General features: G+C 50.9%; 2 protein-coding genes across 3 annotated transcripts in view; one reads left to right on the top strand and one right to left on the bottom strand.

Moving 5' to 3' along the window:
- Positions 1 to 803: 803 nt before the first annotated feature.
- On the top strand, positions 804 to 10,694 carry PRDM7 (PR/SET domain 7; the record flags this gene model as incomplete). Its single annotated transcript, XM_082437120.1, has 8 exons — positions 804 to 872; positions 1,275 to 1,398; positions 1,722 to 1,876; positions 6,305 to 6,431; positions 6,647 to 6,918; positions 7,330 to 7,397; positions 8,539 to 8,824; positions 10,384 to 10,694. The coding sequence occupies 8 exons, from the start codon at positions 804 to 806 to the stop codon at positions 10,690 to 10,692; spliced, it is 1,410 nt and encodes a 469-aa protein (XP_082293246.1). The 3' UTR covers positions 10,693 to 10,694.
- DRC4 (dynein regulatory complex subunit 4) overlaps positions 10,419 to 14,540 on the bottom strand; it is a 31,947-nt gene continuing 27,825 nt past the window's right edge. For both annotated transcript variants that reach the window (XR_014256637.1, XR_014256638.1), the window contains one exon: positions 10,419 to 10,557. The gene's annotated coding sequence lies outside the window, so the exon portion shown is untranslated. The remainder of the gene's footprint in view (positions 10,558 to 14,540) is intronic.

The following is a 14,540-nucleotide window of genomic DNA, read 5'->3' as shown; positions in this document are numbered from 1 at the left end:
ATACCTGGAGTAACCCCTAGAGGTTAGGCGCCCTAAAAATAGCACCCGCAGAGAGACCAAATTTCCCTAACCTCAGAGACGCAGAGTACCCTCAGCCCGGGAACTCTTAACCCCTTCCTCCTCAAAGACCCCAGCTACGCTCAGTGTGGGAGAACCTAAAGCCCCTTCACGAGAGACCCCCGATTTCCTCAGGCTCACAGGTCCCAAGTTCTCTCAGCCTGCGCCTTCTACATCCCTTCAGCCCAAAGACGCCAAATACCATCAGCCTAAGGGACCCCGAATCCCCTCGGGTCTGAGGAACCCCAGTTCCCTCAGCCGGAGTGGCCCAGATCTCCTCAGGCTGAGCGATCTGTCCCTTAGGCATAGAGCGCACGTTACGCCCAGATTTTTCCGGAGCCCCCAGGTGGAGAGCCCCGAAACCCCTCCTGGAGAAACCGTCCCCGTCCGTCGCTGGAACCGAGCCCTGGTCGTCGCCCTGCCCCCAGCGCAGCATCCGGGGCTCCCGGGCTCCTCGGGGCTCCCTCAGACGCCCGCAGACACGGCCTGCCAGTGCCCTTCCTCAGGGGCGCCGGGCTGCAGGGGGACTGAGGAAGCCGAGCCTGGTTCGCGTTAGGCGGCGCTGCCGTGGCCGGTGAGGCTCCATGCACGCCCTCAGTACCCTCCGCATCCTCTAACCCTTGCGGGGCTCCTCGCACCTTCCTGCTCGGCACAGCCCACCCGGGGGACGCAGACCTGGCTCTGGGCAGCGACCTCAGCGCCTTCCCCTCCCACAGGCGCCTCGGCCCTGAGGCGGTCCCGGGCCCATGAGCACCGACAGGCGGCCGGAGGAGCGCGCTGAGGGCGACGCTGGGAGAGCAGAGCGGACGCCCACGGTGAGGGCTGCAGGAGGCAAAGCCGGGCGCCAAGCCGGCTCTACGGGAGGCTCGCGGAGCTGGACCCAGCAGGGCCACAGACCCCGGGCCTGCGCCGCTGGGTGGCCTCCTCTGTGAAGGGACACAGGATGGGGGTGCCTGGTGCTGGCTAAGATGGCGGGGGGGGGGGGGGGGACACAGGACACGAGCATCGTCCACCGCTCTGTGTCCAGGGAGAGCGAGGAAAATGCTCAGGGTTTGCTCAGTGAAGCAGGACACAGTCAGGAAGGAGCGCCTTCATCCTTGTCTCACAGAGGCCGCCAGCGGCATCAGGCTACAGCCTGCCCAAGGCGGCGGGGGCGGCCCAGCTCTAAGTTCGACTGGGATGAGTGAGGCACTGAGGAAGGCTGTTATTTTCTCTAGGCCAAAGATGCTTTCAAAGACATTTCCATATACTTCTCCAAGGACGAATGGACACAGATGGGAGAATGGGAAAAAGTCCGATACAGGAATGTGAAAAAGAACTATGAAGCCCTGATTGCTATAGGTAACGGGAAATGCTGGCTGCCTGGGAGCCTGGGAGGCGTGGAGCAGGTCTTCGGTCTCCGTGTGAGCTCGGCTCTCTCTCAGGTGGCCTCATCGGCTCACAGTTCCCTTCTGTGTGGAGACGAACCTGCAGGAAATGTGTGTTCTTTCGTATTCGGTGTGGGCCTGGCCCTGGCAACGCAGAGCTCGCCTCTCGCCTCGTTCTAGACTCTCCCAGCCCATCCTACCAAGTCACACTGACTTTGTGGCGCTTTCCGTTGCCTCTGGGCTTTATTCCTCCTTCCAGCTCTTCCCTTTTGGAACGAAGATTTTGCTTCTTTCCAGGTCTCAGAGCCCCTCGGCCAGCTTTCATGTGTCACCGCAGGCAGGCCACCAAAGCCCAGGTGGATGACCCTGAGGATTCTGATGAAGAATGGACTCCAAGGCAGCAAGGTGAGGGGCCAGGAAGATTGAGAGGTGTCTTCCTGAAACCAGCCTGGGCTTAGGTCTCAGCTGCGTCTCAGGCATTAGCAAAAAACCCCATAATTGTGCACCAAACAAGCGAGATGCAAAACAGAATATTATACGGTAAGAGACTATCCATATAAAGTTTTTAAATATGTAAAATAATTAGCCTCCCCTTCTCTGCCATCCAATGTGCGGTTGACTCTGCTCCTCACCGTGTCTTCTCACAAGACTTTCACGATCGAGCGATTCCTGGGCAAGAAACAAAAGTAGAATTGCCCCATTCCCCAGTGGACTCAAATGAAAACTGGTAATAAAACCAGGTACAACTCCAAGAGAAGACACTGGAGAAGAGCCAAGCTGGGTCTATAAGGAGCCACACATGAGGTGGCACACGTATTTATGCTGTGGAAGGTCACTTGCCTCTTACCATATCACTCTGAAAACATCACTACTATCTGGACAAACGCATCCATTTGTTTTATTGGAAAAAAATGATTTTTCTCCTTGTGTCAGTGTTTCTGCATTAGTGCTTTGGCTCAGTAATAAATATGAGACCTTTTGCTGGAAAAAATATATATATATATTGTTTATAGGTACATTAAAGGGCCGTAAATGTATAAAAATTTGAATGTGAATAAGAAGTACCAAATTCATCACCAGAGGAGTAAGGGCTGGCAGGTGGCTTCACTGTGTCTTGGTTAGTTTTTTGTTTGTTTTTGTTTCTGAATTTTGAAATAGAAATTAAAAGACCTGCAGTGGTTGTGGCAGAATGGTGACATAAGACTGAATGGAGGTGGATGTATGGGTTTTCCAGTATAATTCTCAATAGTTTTCTCTCTTTTTTTTTTTTTTTTGGCTGCGTTGGGTCTTCATTGCTGCGCGCGGGGTTTCTCTAATTGCGGCAAGCAGGGGCTACTCTTCTTTGCAGTGCGTGGGCTTCTCGTTGCAGTGGCTTCTCTTGTTGTGGAACACGGGCTCTAGGTGCGCGGGCTTCGGTAGTTGCAGCACGCGGGCTCAGTAGTTGCGGCATGCAGGCTCAGTAGTTGTGGCGCACGGGCTTAGTTGCTCTGCGGCATGTGGGGTCTTCCCGGACCAGGGCTCGAACCCGTGTCCCCTGCATTGGCAGGTGAATTCTTAACCACTGTGCCACCAGGGAAGTCCCGAGTGCATAGAAAGATTTTTGAGTGTTGATTTTGTATCCTGCAACTTTGCTAAATTCTTTTATTAGTTCTAACAGTGTTTTCTGTGGAATTTTAAAGATTTTCTACACATAAAATCATGTCATCTGTGAACAAACCTAATTTTACTTCTTTCTTTCCAAATTGGAAGCCTTTTGATTCCTTTTCTTATCTAATACCCTGGCTAGGACTTCTAGTACTATGTTGAACAGAAGTGGCGAGAGTGGGCATCCTTGCATTTTTTCTTGATCTTAGAAGAGATCACTTTTTCCACCAATGAGTATGATGTTAGAGGTGGACTCTTCATATGTGACCTTTATTATATTGAGGTAATTTCCTTCTATTCCTACTTTGTTGAGTATTTTTGTCATGAAGTAAATTTATTTGATACTTTATGAACATAGGATGAAGCACAGATGAGGTTTTGTCTATTTTTTTTTTAATTTTAAGAAAACTATGTGATGCTCCCAGCGGAAGCACAGGCGTTGATGATACAGAAATCATTTTCCATTCCCCCTTTGGTAATCCTTGTACTTGTCCCTCTCTGGTTCAGAATTCTGTGTCCTTAATTCAGATGCCCAGAGTTTGGAAATATTTACCAACCGAAACACTGATTTCTCATCATCTTTTAGTTAAACCTTCTTGGGTGGCCTTCAGAGTGGAGCACAGTAAACACCAGAAGGTAAGTATTTCCCAAATCCTGTTGACAAGGAAATCTTCCTCATGGATCCAATCACAGGTAAGAATAGGAGAACACATAGAGTATCCTAGACACTGCTGCTTCCTTTCATGATTCTTTAGCACAATGTCTGATATCATTGTCACTTTTATAGTTAATAAGAATAGCAACAATAGTAGGTCGTTCTATTTTCACATTATTTTCATAATATTTCAGACTCTATTTTAAGCATTTTACATGAATAAACTCACTTTAAACCTTAAAACAATCCTATAGTACCTATAGGTAGTGTAACTATCACCATTTATATTGAATAGATCAAGAAACTGAGGTAAAGAAATGTATGATTATATGCCTGAGATCACAGTATCACTGGTAGTGCAATCTCATCCAAAGCTCCTTCTCTAAAACACTTACAAGCTGAGTAGAACTTCCATAGTTTTATAAAGTTTACACTGTCTTATTCATACATCTTTATATCATTCATCTGATGGATGATTTCAACTTCAGTTCTTTTCTGCTACGCCAAAGTGAGTGACATGCTAAGACCATCTGACTAAGGGAAGCTGACAGATGTGTAGGCAGTTTGTAGAGTGGATTGTCCGAGACGCAGAAGGAGATGGATGCCCCAACCTCAGAGCCGCCTACTCTGATAAGAGGAAGCACCTCCCAGCCCTGACTAGCTTCAAGTTTGATAATTGAAAACAACAAATAAGAAAATAACTTAAGGACTTCATAGAGGTTACCCACGTTTCAACAGAAACTCATCCCTCTGGAACTGATTTCAAATGCTCATTCTTGCAGGAGGAAGTAACAGCTCCTTCCTCTGAGCTCTAATTAGGCAACTCTCATATTTGGAATCATTTGTTTAGCCTGCCCCTGCGTTGCAAGCTTTGAGAGCCTGGTCCATACCCGTTTCTTCTCAGAAGTCCCAGGCCCAGCTCAAGGCCCCTGAGGGCCCCCTGGGTGTTTTCTGAATGAGTGACTCCGCATTTAAACATTCACCTAGAAGTAAGAGGGTCAAGGAGTGCTGAAGATAGTATCTGTGAGCTAGATTTCAAATAGGGAGACAGTTGAGGGGGTAAATTGATAGCAGGGCTGGACTCTCACATTCACACTGTGTTAAATATCAATAGCTCACAAAACAATTTGGTGAACGTTATTAAATTTCATGTCCACTGTAACGTTAAGAATTAGCATGTATACCAATTTATGGATCAGGAAACTGAGGAGAACTAGCTAGTCGTACAGCCTTATTCAAGCAGAATCGATGGGAACCAGCTACTCTAATTCCAAACATTCTCTCTGGGATATGGCAACCTGCAACTTTCAGCATCGTTTTCTTTATTGTCTAGATATGTTTCTGCCATACCATTTCTTTGTTCTCTTCCCAATCTCACTGCTCTGTCACCTCATTTTCCAGAAGTGTTTTGTCCCCTCTGTACTTTTCCACATTTCCTCGTCCATCAGAGGTCCACTAATTAATAGAAGACCCCCTCTTTTTTTCTATAAGCCCTTACCCACCGCTTCTTTCCCAGACTTTGTTGATTCTTCCCAATTATTCTCCCTGCCTCGCTCTCACTTTTACGGAGGAATTTGAGAGAAAGTTGAAGGGAAGGAACCTTAAGATATGGGTTCTAGTCTTGATTCACTACCCGCTTAGGCCCTTTATTTACGCTCTAGCGTTCAGACTCCACCCGCCCCGGGTATTTCCAAGGGTTGTTGAAGTATTGACTAAAGTCATGCATGTGAAAACACTTCATAAGCCCTAAAGAACTAAAGAAATGCATGTTGTCTTTTACTATGTGACTCTCCCGTTGAAGGGAGTGCCCCCGGTGCCATTAAGTAATGAATCTAGTTTGAAGAAATTGCCAGGAGCAGCGCAACCGCAGAAGGCAAGGGGCCCTGCGCAGGCCCAGCGCCCGGCGCCCCCTCCCGGAGCAGCAAGCACCTCTGCACGGCACGCTAGACAAAAGTTGGGTAAGAGAAAATACCTTGGGGGCTTTAGTCCCTCTAATTCCTCTAGAAAGGCTGATTAGTATGGCCTAGGTGTGTGGGGTGGACTTGGGGTAGGCGTGGGTTTAGGCTGGACTGATCTGAGACGTGAAGTTAGCACTGGGGCCTTGGGAAAATCTTACACATTTTCTGAGGTCCTGATTGCTAATCTCTAAAGTGAATATAAGGATACATAACTCGTATAGTGTTTGAAAGCATTAAATTAAATATAAAAGTACTGACACATACACGTTGTTCAAAAATCCATCTCTGATAACAGGGACCATGCTTTCTTAGTTAAGGCCTCTGCTCAATGCCTAACATGTAATGTGCCTTAACAAATATTTTCTGAATGAGTAAATGTGTCAATGAACCATTTTCTAAGTAGAAAGTTTGGGAAGTTAAACCTAATAACGGGAAGAACAGGAAGCTAACATTGAACTGGGCATCTGTAGTCAGTGTGGAGCCTCGGTCTCTCTGAACCAGTAGTTAAAGGGGGAAAAAACAAAGTATACAGAAGGACAGGTGATAATTTGATGGGAGGGGATTTCACATTTTCTGATAAAACAGGGACCAACACTCCAGACCCCACCAACCTTGTTACCTAGAGTTACCTACTCTTCTCCAACTTAGAACGCAGAACAAAGCAGATTGAAGTGAAGATGTATAGCCTACGAGAAAGAAAGGGCCATCTGTACCAAGAGGTCAGCGAGCCCCAGGACGACGACTACCTCTGTGAGTGACCCCACTGGCCCATTACAGAGAAGGCTGTTATGTCTTGCTACAATAATCTCACCTTAGCATTTGGTCCCCAAATCATCCCCTTTGTCTAGTGACTTGGGGTACAGGATTGAGGCCAAATGACATGAGCGCCCCGGTTCTTTCTGGAGGTCTTTACGACCAGGAACACGCACTGTATCTTCCCTAATCCCTGTTGCTCTCGCCTCCAGATTGTGAGAAGTGTCAGAACTTCTTCATTGACAGCTGTGCTGCTCACGGGGCCCCTACATTTGTAAAGGACAGTGCAGTGGAGAAGGGGCATCCCAACCGCTCAGCCCTCACTCTGCCCCCTGGATTAAGTATCAGACCATCAGGCATCCCTGAGGCTGGGCTTGGCGTATGGAACGAGGCATCCGATCTGCCGTTGGGTCTGCACTTTGGCCCCTATGAGGGCCAGATCACAGAAGATGAAGAGGCCGCCAACAGTGGGTACTCCTGGCTGGTGAGAAACCCACCTCTTCCCCTGTCCTCTGGCCTCCACATCCCTTCTGTGGATGGGGGGGGCCTCACCTTCAACATGCTAGGACGTGGATGGGGACAACACGGTTAGCACTGTGTACTGAGTGCACTTTGCATGAACACGGAACTTCTGTTTAAAGATCAGAGGACGGGTGGGAGCACGGTGGTACCGGCACAGAGAAGTGGCTCCTCCCGTGCGGGGCCCTTGACCTGAGGGGACAAATAGACTCAGACGTGAGGATGGTGATGAAGGAGCTTGTTGTGTGGTCACGACCGGCAGCTGCATCCACGCAGGCTGAAGAGCATTGATGCTAGCAGAGTGAAATAATTCTTCTATTACCTCCCACCAAAAAGAAAAGAAAAAAAGCCTTTAACTTCTTTTTCTGACACTCAGATCACCAAAGGGAGAAACTGCTACGAGTACGTGGATGGAAAGGACAAGTCCTGGGCCAACTGGATGAGGTAAGTCCAGTAGGTTTCCAGGTTCCAGAGAGGACACTCATCTCTCTCAAGCCCATGTCCCTTTCCTTCTCAAACTGCCCCCCTCAATGGTTTTTACATCTTCTGTCCCTCTTTTTTTCCATACAGTGCTCTTTCATTTCAAGAGACGTCAGAAAAAAGGAAATAAAAATATAGTATACGTCCTCAAAATACGTCTCTGTGCTCAAGAAAATTGGGGTACTTGAAAACAACTTGAGGAGTCTAGACTCACCAGGGACACTTATTCACCTAATTAACACTTATCAAGCACTTACTATTATGCTCCAGTTTAGAAAACGGAGTCCATTACTTAAACAGATCACATAACCCATGTCCTTACGGAGGACACACTGCAGACAGACATTAAGCAATTGATTTTAGGAATATTTAATCATAATTTTCCTATTTTTCAAGAAGTGCAGAGCACCAGCATAACCTAACATGAGGGACCTTTAGTCTGTGAGGGCGGCCACCTTCCCAGCCTTGGTTCCAGTGAGAACTGGGTTCTGAAGCCGGGGAACAAACGGACTGCAGGATGGTTGTGAGCCGCCCCTTTCTCTAAGGTCCCCTCCTTTCATCAGGGGAGGCAGAAAGTGAATAAACTACTATTGTTCTGTGTTTCGAGCTAAGTCAGAGAGCTCTCCAAGTTTCTACAGGAACCTGGGGGAGGCAAGTGAATGGGGGGCCCTGGATACACGTGGGGAGACTGGAGACAGGCCTCTCGAGAGAACGTAGGCTGGGGCTGAGTGCTGAGGGATGTGTGCTAAACTAGAAGCACCAAGTTCTGTGGAATAAAAACAGAACTTCATTGAGAGTTTAGAGAAGCCAGAGGTCACCAGTTTTATGGCCAATCCAGGTGGAGACAAGTCTGGAACTGGGCTTTGGAAAACAGCTAATTAGGTAAGGAGAGAAAAGCAATCCGGCCTGGATGCGCGCTGGAAACAGCACCTGGAGATAGGGATTCACAGGACAAGGTCGCAGGTGTGAACAGAAGGTTCCCGAGGAGGCGCAGTGGGAGCTGGGGGCAGCGCCAGAGCGCGGAGGCCAGGAGCTGGCTTGGGTCTGACAGACGGAGGGAACTCATCGCCTGTGCCTTCTTTCCCTTTCCCGGCCCCAACCCCAGGTATGTGAACTGTGCCCGGGATGACGAGGAGCAGAACCTGGTGGCCTTCCAGTATCACAGGCAGATCTTCTACCGAACCTGCCGGGTGGTCAGGCCGGGCTGCGAACTGCTGGTCTGGTACGGGGAGGAGTACAGCCAGGAGCTCGGCATCAAGTGGGGCAGCAGGTGGAAGGGCGAGCTCGCGGCGGGCAGAGGTGGGCACCGCTTCTCCTCCAACACAAAGCAAGAAGCGCTCCTGGGGAGCTTTCATGGTCCGGCTCTTGAATGGAGTAAACTCCAGTCTGGAGTCAGTAAAATTTCAATTAAGATGCTTCAGAAATTGATTCATAAGCCTTTGACTCTTAGGAAAATTTTTTATATTAAAAATTTTTTCTTCTAATTTTTTTAATCCTTCATGCAAAAAATATATAACATCATTTAGGGCTGAAAGGCTTAGAGGAAAAAAACAAGTTTTCAAGCACCTACCAGCTCTCTCACCTTTAGCTGTTTCTTCTTAATCCCCTCCATATTTCTAGATGATATGTGCACACGTTGATTTGCATTCAGTCACCATTTCGGTTTGCTGTCACACGAGTTCATACACTGTGCCAGACAGGGCTCCACGAACTGGAAATAGAGATTGAACAGGTCGGTCAGAATCACTGCCCTAGAGCAGCATGTGCCTCATACCAGACAGCAATTAGTGCTTTGAGGAAAAGTAGCCCAGAAAAAGTGCCTTGGATCAATGTGAGCGGAGGGGTGGGGTGTGGCGCTCTCCAGAGACAGCATTTGTGGGCAAAGTGTTCCAGGCAGGGGAGCGGCCAGTGCCGCAGCACCAGGGCAGGAAAGAGAGGCCATGCAGGTGGTCAAAGAAGGAAGCACAGAGGGAGAGGCAGGAGGCTGGGCAGAACACGGAGGCCTCAGGGCCTGTGCTCCACGCACAGACACGGGGGTCCTCCCGGGTGACGTGAAACCACCGTGCGGTTCTCAGCTGCGAGGGGCATGTTCTCTGCTCTAAGATGATGCTTTGGCTCGTTTTTTGGAAAGAGATAGCAGTGGGGAATCCGCTCAGCGGTCAGTTCATCACCAGGGCAGAGGGGAGAGTGGACTGTCTGAAGAAGGGCAGGAGTTGGGGTGTATTTTTAAACAGGACTTCCTACTGCATTTTAAACGGACTAAGCCTGACTGAAATCAATGAGGTGTGAATACTCGTGAGGCTTTCTGAGGAAGGATGTATTCTCATTTTCCGCTTTATGGAAAACTGAGCGAGAAGCAATTCATGACCTATTGGGGGCATCAGGAGCCAGAGTCCTTTAGTCAGTGGGACCTGGACCACTTGGTCTTGTCCAATCTGAATCCCACCTCCTCACAGAGATTCAGACACAATGGCTGCTCAACTAATATGTCTCTGTGAATGAGGAGCCTCAAATCCAGCTTTACTCACAGGTGCTCTAACCACTACCCTACCCCGCCTTCCACATCTGGAGATCTCCAGGATGAGTGCCCCTAACTTAATAAATCCCTTCCCCTTGTAGGAAGTCACTCGGGGCAATTCCACCCGTCATCAAGAGTGTTCTCTCCCAACAGGATAAAATACCTGTGGCCCCTCTGTCACAAAGTGATAGGACTTTTCAGATACTCGTACGTGGGCAAAGGTCACTGCAGTTCCACCTCCTATAAGGAGTGATGCTGCCTCTGATGCTACTTGAAGGTCCCTAGTCAGGGCCATAGGTAGAAAAGGCCCTTGATACAGGCTTTCTGGATTTCTGAAGAAGACGGAGTGAGTAAAAATGGAATGGAAAAGTAGACTGTAAAGGCACACTTGCTGGGAGACAGAGCTTGCGCTGTCAACACTGAGATGATTAGTGGTTCAGGCCTTACCGGAGACAAACCATCTACCTGACCAAAAGCTTCCTCTTTCAGCAGACCCAGAGCCCAAGATCCATCCATGTGGCTCCTGCTCTCTGGCCTTCTCCAGTCAGAAATTCCTCAGCCAACACGTGCAATGCAGTCACCCGTCTCAGGTCCTCCCGAGAACACCTGCAAGAGACCGCGTCCAACCAGAGGATCCCTGCCCAGGCTATCAAAATCGGCAGCAGCAATATTCTGATCCACACAGCTGGAGTGACAAACCTGAAGGTCAAGAGGTCAAGGAAAGGTCCAAACCTTTGCTGAAAAGGATAAGGCTAAGGAGGATTTCAAGGGCCTTTTCCTACTCTCCCAAAGGACAAATGGGGAGTTCTAGGGTACATGAGAGAATGATGGAGGAAGGGCCCAGCACAGGCCAGAAAGTGAATCCAGAGGACACAGGCAAATTACTCATGGGGGCAGGAGTATCAAGAATTGTAAAAGTCAAGTACAGAGGCTGTGGGCAAGGCTCCAAGGATAGGTCTAGTCTCATCAAGCACCAGAGGACACACACAGGGGAGAAGCCCTACGTTTGCGGGGAGTGTGGGCGAGACTTCAGGCTTAAGTCAAATCTCAGCAGACACCAGAGGACACACACAGGGGAGAAGCCCTACGTTTGCGGGGAGTGTGGGCAAGACTTCAGTCTTAAGTCAAATCTCATCACACACCAGAGGATACACACAGGGGAGAAGCCCTACATTTGCGGGGAGTGTGGGCGAGACTTCAGGCTTAAGTCAGGTCTCATCGGACACCAGAGGACACACACAGGGGAGAAGCCCTACGTTTGCGGGGAGTGTGGGCGAGACTTCAGGCTTAAGTCAGATCTCATCGGACACCAGAGGACACACACAGGGGAGAAGCCCTACGTTTGCGGGGAGTGTGGGCGAGACTTCAGTCTTACGTCAAATCTCAGCAGACACCAGAGGACACACACAGGGGAGAAGCCCTACGTTTGCGGGGAGTGTGGGCGAGACTTCAGTCATAAGTCAAATCTCATCAGACACCAGAGTACACACACAGGGGAGAAGCCCTACGTTTGCGGGGAGTGTGGGCGAGACTTCAGGCTTAAGTCAGGTCTCATCGGACACCAGAGGACACACACAGGGGAGAAGCCCTACGTTTGCGGGGAGTGTGGGCGAGACTTCAGGCTTAAGTCAGATCTCATCGGACACCAGAGGACACACACAGGGGAGAAGCCCTACGTTTGCGGGGAGTGTGGGCGAGACTTCAGTCATAAGTCAAATCTCATCAGACACCAGAGGACACACACAGGGGAGAAGCCCTACGTTTGCAGGGAGTGTGGGCGAGACTTCAGGCTTAAGTCAGGTCTCATCAGACACCAGAGGACACACACAGGGGAGAAGCCCTACGTTTGCAGGGAGGGTGAGGGAGTCATTACCAAAAAACCACATCTTAGCCACGGGAGGATAAATGTAGCCACCACATACCTCAGCTCTGAGGGAGCTTCAAAGGAAGTCTATGACCCCTTACATTCCCTAAGAGTGTGATGAGCACAGAAATAACGGGTTAAATAGATCCTCCGCTTTCACGATAAGAGAGAAGGTAGATAAACAGCAGAGGGTTTCTAAATTGCCCTGGAGATGTTCATACCAATCCCCTTCATGGTTTTTTGGACTCCTGTTTTAATAAATTTTGTCTCCATACAAATCTGAAGCCCAGACTGTGTACCTCATTCCCCCCTTATCACTGAAAGCAGTGGGGTCCAAGAGGGCCACAGAGAACTCACACTCACAGCCCCGGTCTCCATAGGAACTGAACCCCTGGAAGGGCATTCTCTCTTGGCCTCTCCTCGTTCCTCTCTGGTTTCCTCTGACTTCTGAAGCCTCAAAGGTGAAGGCCTCGTGCATGTGTGTGTGCATGCCTGTGTGCCTGGCTCAATCTGGGGTATCTGGTCTCCCTCGCTCTCTCTTTGCTGTCCCCTCAGGGTCAGCACAGCATGTGGACTCCAGATCCAACCATAGTGGGTCAATTCTCAGCTCTGCCCTCACCAGCTGTGTGACCTAGGGCAAGTGCTCAACCTCTCTGTGCCTCTTTTCTAATCTATAAAATGGGATGGGAGCGCCAGCCTTTTGGTTTGATGGATAAACACGGGCAGAATCTGGCACAGAGGCTGGCTGAGAGTGCAAGCCCCGCCCTTTGTTATTCTCTCCCTGCCCACGTCTTCCAAGTCTTTAGAGCTGGACAAAGAAGGGGCCACTCAGGCACTGGTCAGACACAGCTGCTGCACCTGCAGACTCAGCTGCCCTGACGAGGAGGTGAGAGGTCAGGATGCTAAGTTCGGGCAACCACCCTTCCCACCGCTGCCCTTCCCACTGAGCCTGGGCAGGCCCGGAGCCCCTCCACACACAGTCACCTGGGAAAGGCGGCCCTCGCCCACACCTGCTGAGAACAGAGTCTGGAGCCGCGTCTGCAGGAACCGGACCACCCGTGAGTCTCAGAACCTCTCCTGCCCCCCTGCACACAGTGTCCTCGAAGCCCACACTGCAGCTTCTCTAACGCACGTGCTGTGTACCTGGGCCTGTGTGCTTCAGTGCAACGGTGTCGCCACCTTGAAATTCTTCACTGTTGAATATTTTATCCTTCAACTCACTTTTTCTAAGAGAAGTCTGATGGAGAATGGGGCACGCTGTGAGCAGAGCAGGCCCGCGCAGTGCGGGCTTACGGCTAACGGCCCTGAGGCCCCGGGAGCTCAGGGCTCCCGTGGAGCCAGCAGTGCAGGTGCACAGCCTGCACGTGAGGACAAGGTGGCACGAGGCCTCTCCCGCTGGGTAGGTGAGGGCACTGACAGCTCCAGGAGGCCACGCTGTGCTCAGACCCAGAACTGAGTTCTGGTACAGAAAGGAGGCCCCATTCTCTCCTCTCTGAACAACCTCCCTGCCCCTGAGGGAGCCCTAACTTGGCCCAGTCCTGTTCCCACCAGGATGGGTTCAGGAAGGCCGAAGGGGGGAGCCCAGACCCCATGACCACGAACAACGGCCCTTAGGCACCCTCCCCGTGCAGGCTTGTGAAGCATCTCTGCGTGAACCATGTGGATGTCAATAACAAACATCCACTATTATTGTCTCCTTTCTTTCATGCTTTTTTAAGGGAACGTGTGTGTCTGTGGCTTTGTTTCCCTATGGGAAGAGAAGCGCCATAAACTTTCCATCTTCTGCGGCTCTCTGCAGGGGCCACGGGAGGGACGGAGTTGGGGGTGATGCCGGCAGAGGGGCTTCAACTGAAATACTGTGGGGGAGGGGCCCCAGAAACTTCCAGGGGCTTCTCACCTGCACCTCCCACCAGAGGTGGCCCTAGAATCCCCTGCAAGGCTGAGCAGTTCAAGGCCTGCCCCCTCCCCTCCCCTCCCCTCTGGCAACAAACCTCACTCCTGGCGAGGCCGCCAGCCCCCAAGACGCCCCGAGTCCCTGGCCCCCATCATCCACGGCCTGCACAGAAGATGGAGGACCCGTGTGGTGGCGGCGATGGTGTGCGACCCCACAGTTCAGGCACAAAAAGTCACTCCGGCCTCTCACCCAGTCTCGGCTCACCTCTAGCAAGGGGGCTGGCGGTTTATACACCCTCCCGCCACCGGCAGCTGCTGGCAGCCACGATCCGCGTGCTGAAGGGGGGCTCGGAGGAGTGTGCGCCGCCTGACACGCGCTGGGCTCGGCTGAGGCGCCTGTCCTGTCCCCAGGACACCTGCCGGGCCTCCACCTGACACTGCGGGTGCCCTGGACGGGCACACAGGGCACCAGCAGCCTCCATCACACGTGCCCCTCTGACCGCAGTGGTCCCATGGCTGTGCCAGCCCCACCTGCCTGCTGCTCTACCGGGACCCTAGCTGAGCAGGTGAGCGCGGAGCACAAGAGGGTAAACTGGTCTTCGGCTGCCAGACTCCGCCTGGTCGGCCACGAGCCCGGCCAGTACCTGAGGCAGAGCTGCCTGTGGGGAGGGTGTCGCCCACAGACGCTGTCCTCAAAGCTCAGGCCGCTGAAAACTTACCAAAGAGGTTTTCTTAAGTTCGTTTTTAAAAGTAGGAGGCCGTTCATCTATCACCCAGAGAAAACTCCTGTAACATTCTGAAATATGTACCTTAAGATCTTATTTTGCAAGCT

This window comes from Balaenoptera physalus (genome assembly GCF_965194825.1).
Source record: "Balaenoptera physalus genome assembly, chromosome: 19".
Lineage (NCBI taxonomy): Eukaryota > Metazoa > Chordata > Mammalia > Artiodactyla > Balaenopteridae > Balaenoptera > Balaenoptera physalus.
The sequence above is the reverse complement of the archived record's forward strand: the minus strand, read 5'-3'. Positions and strand labels throughout refer to the sequence as shown.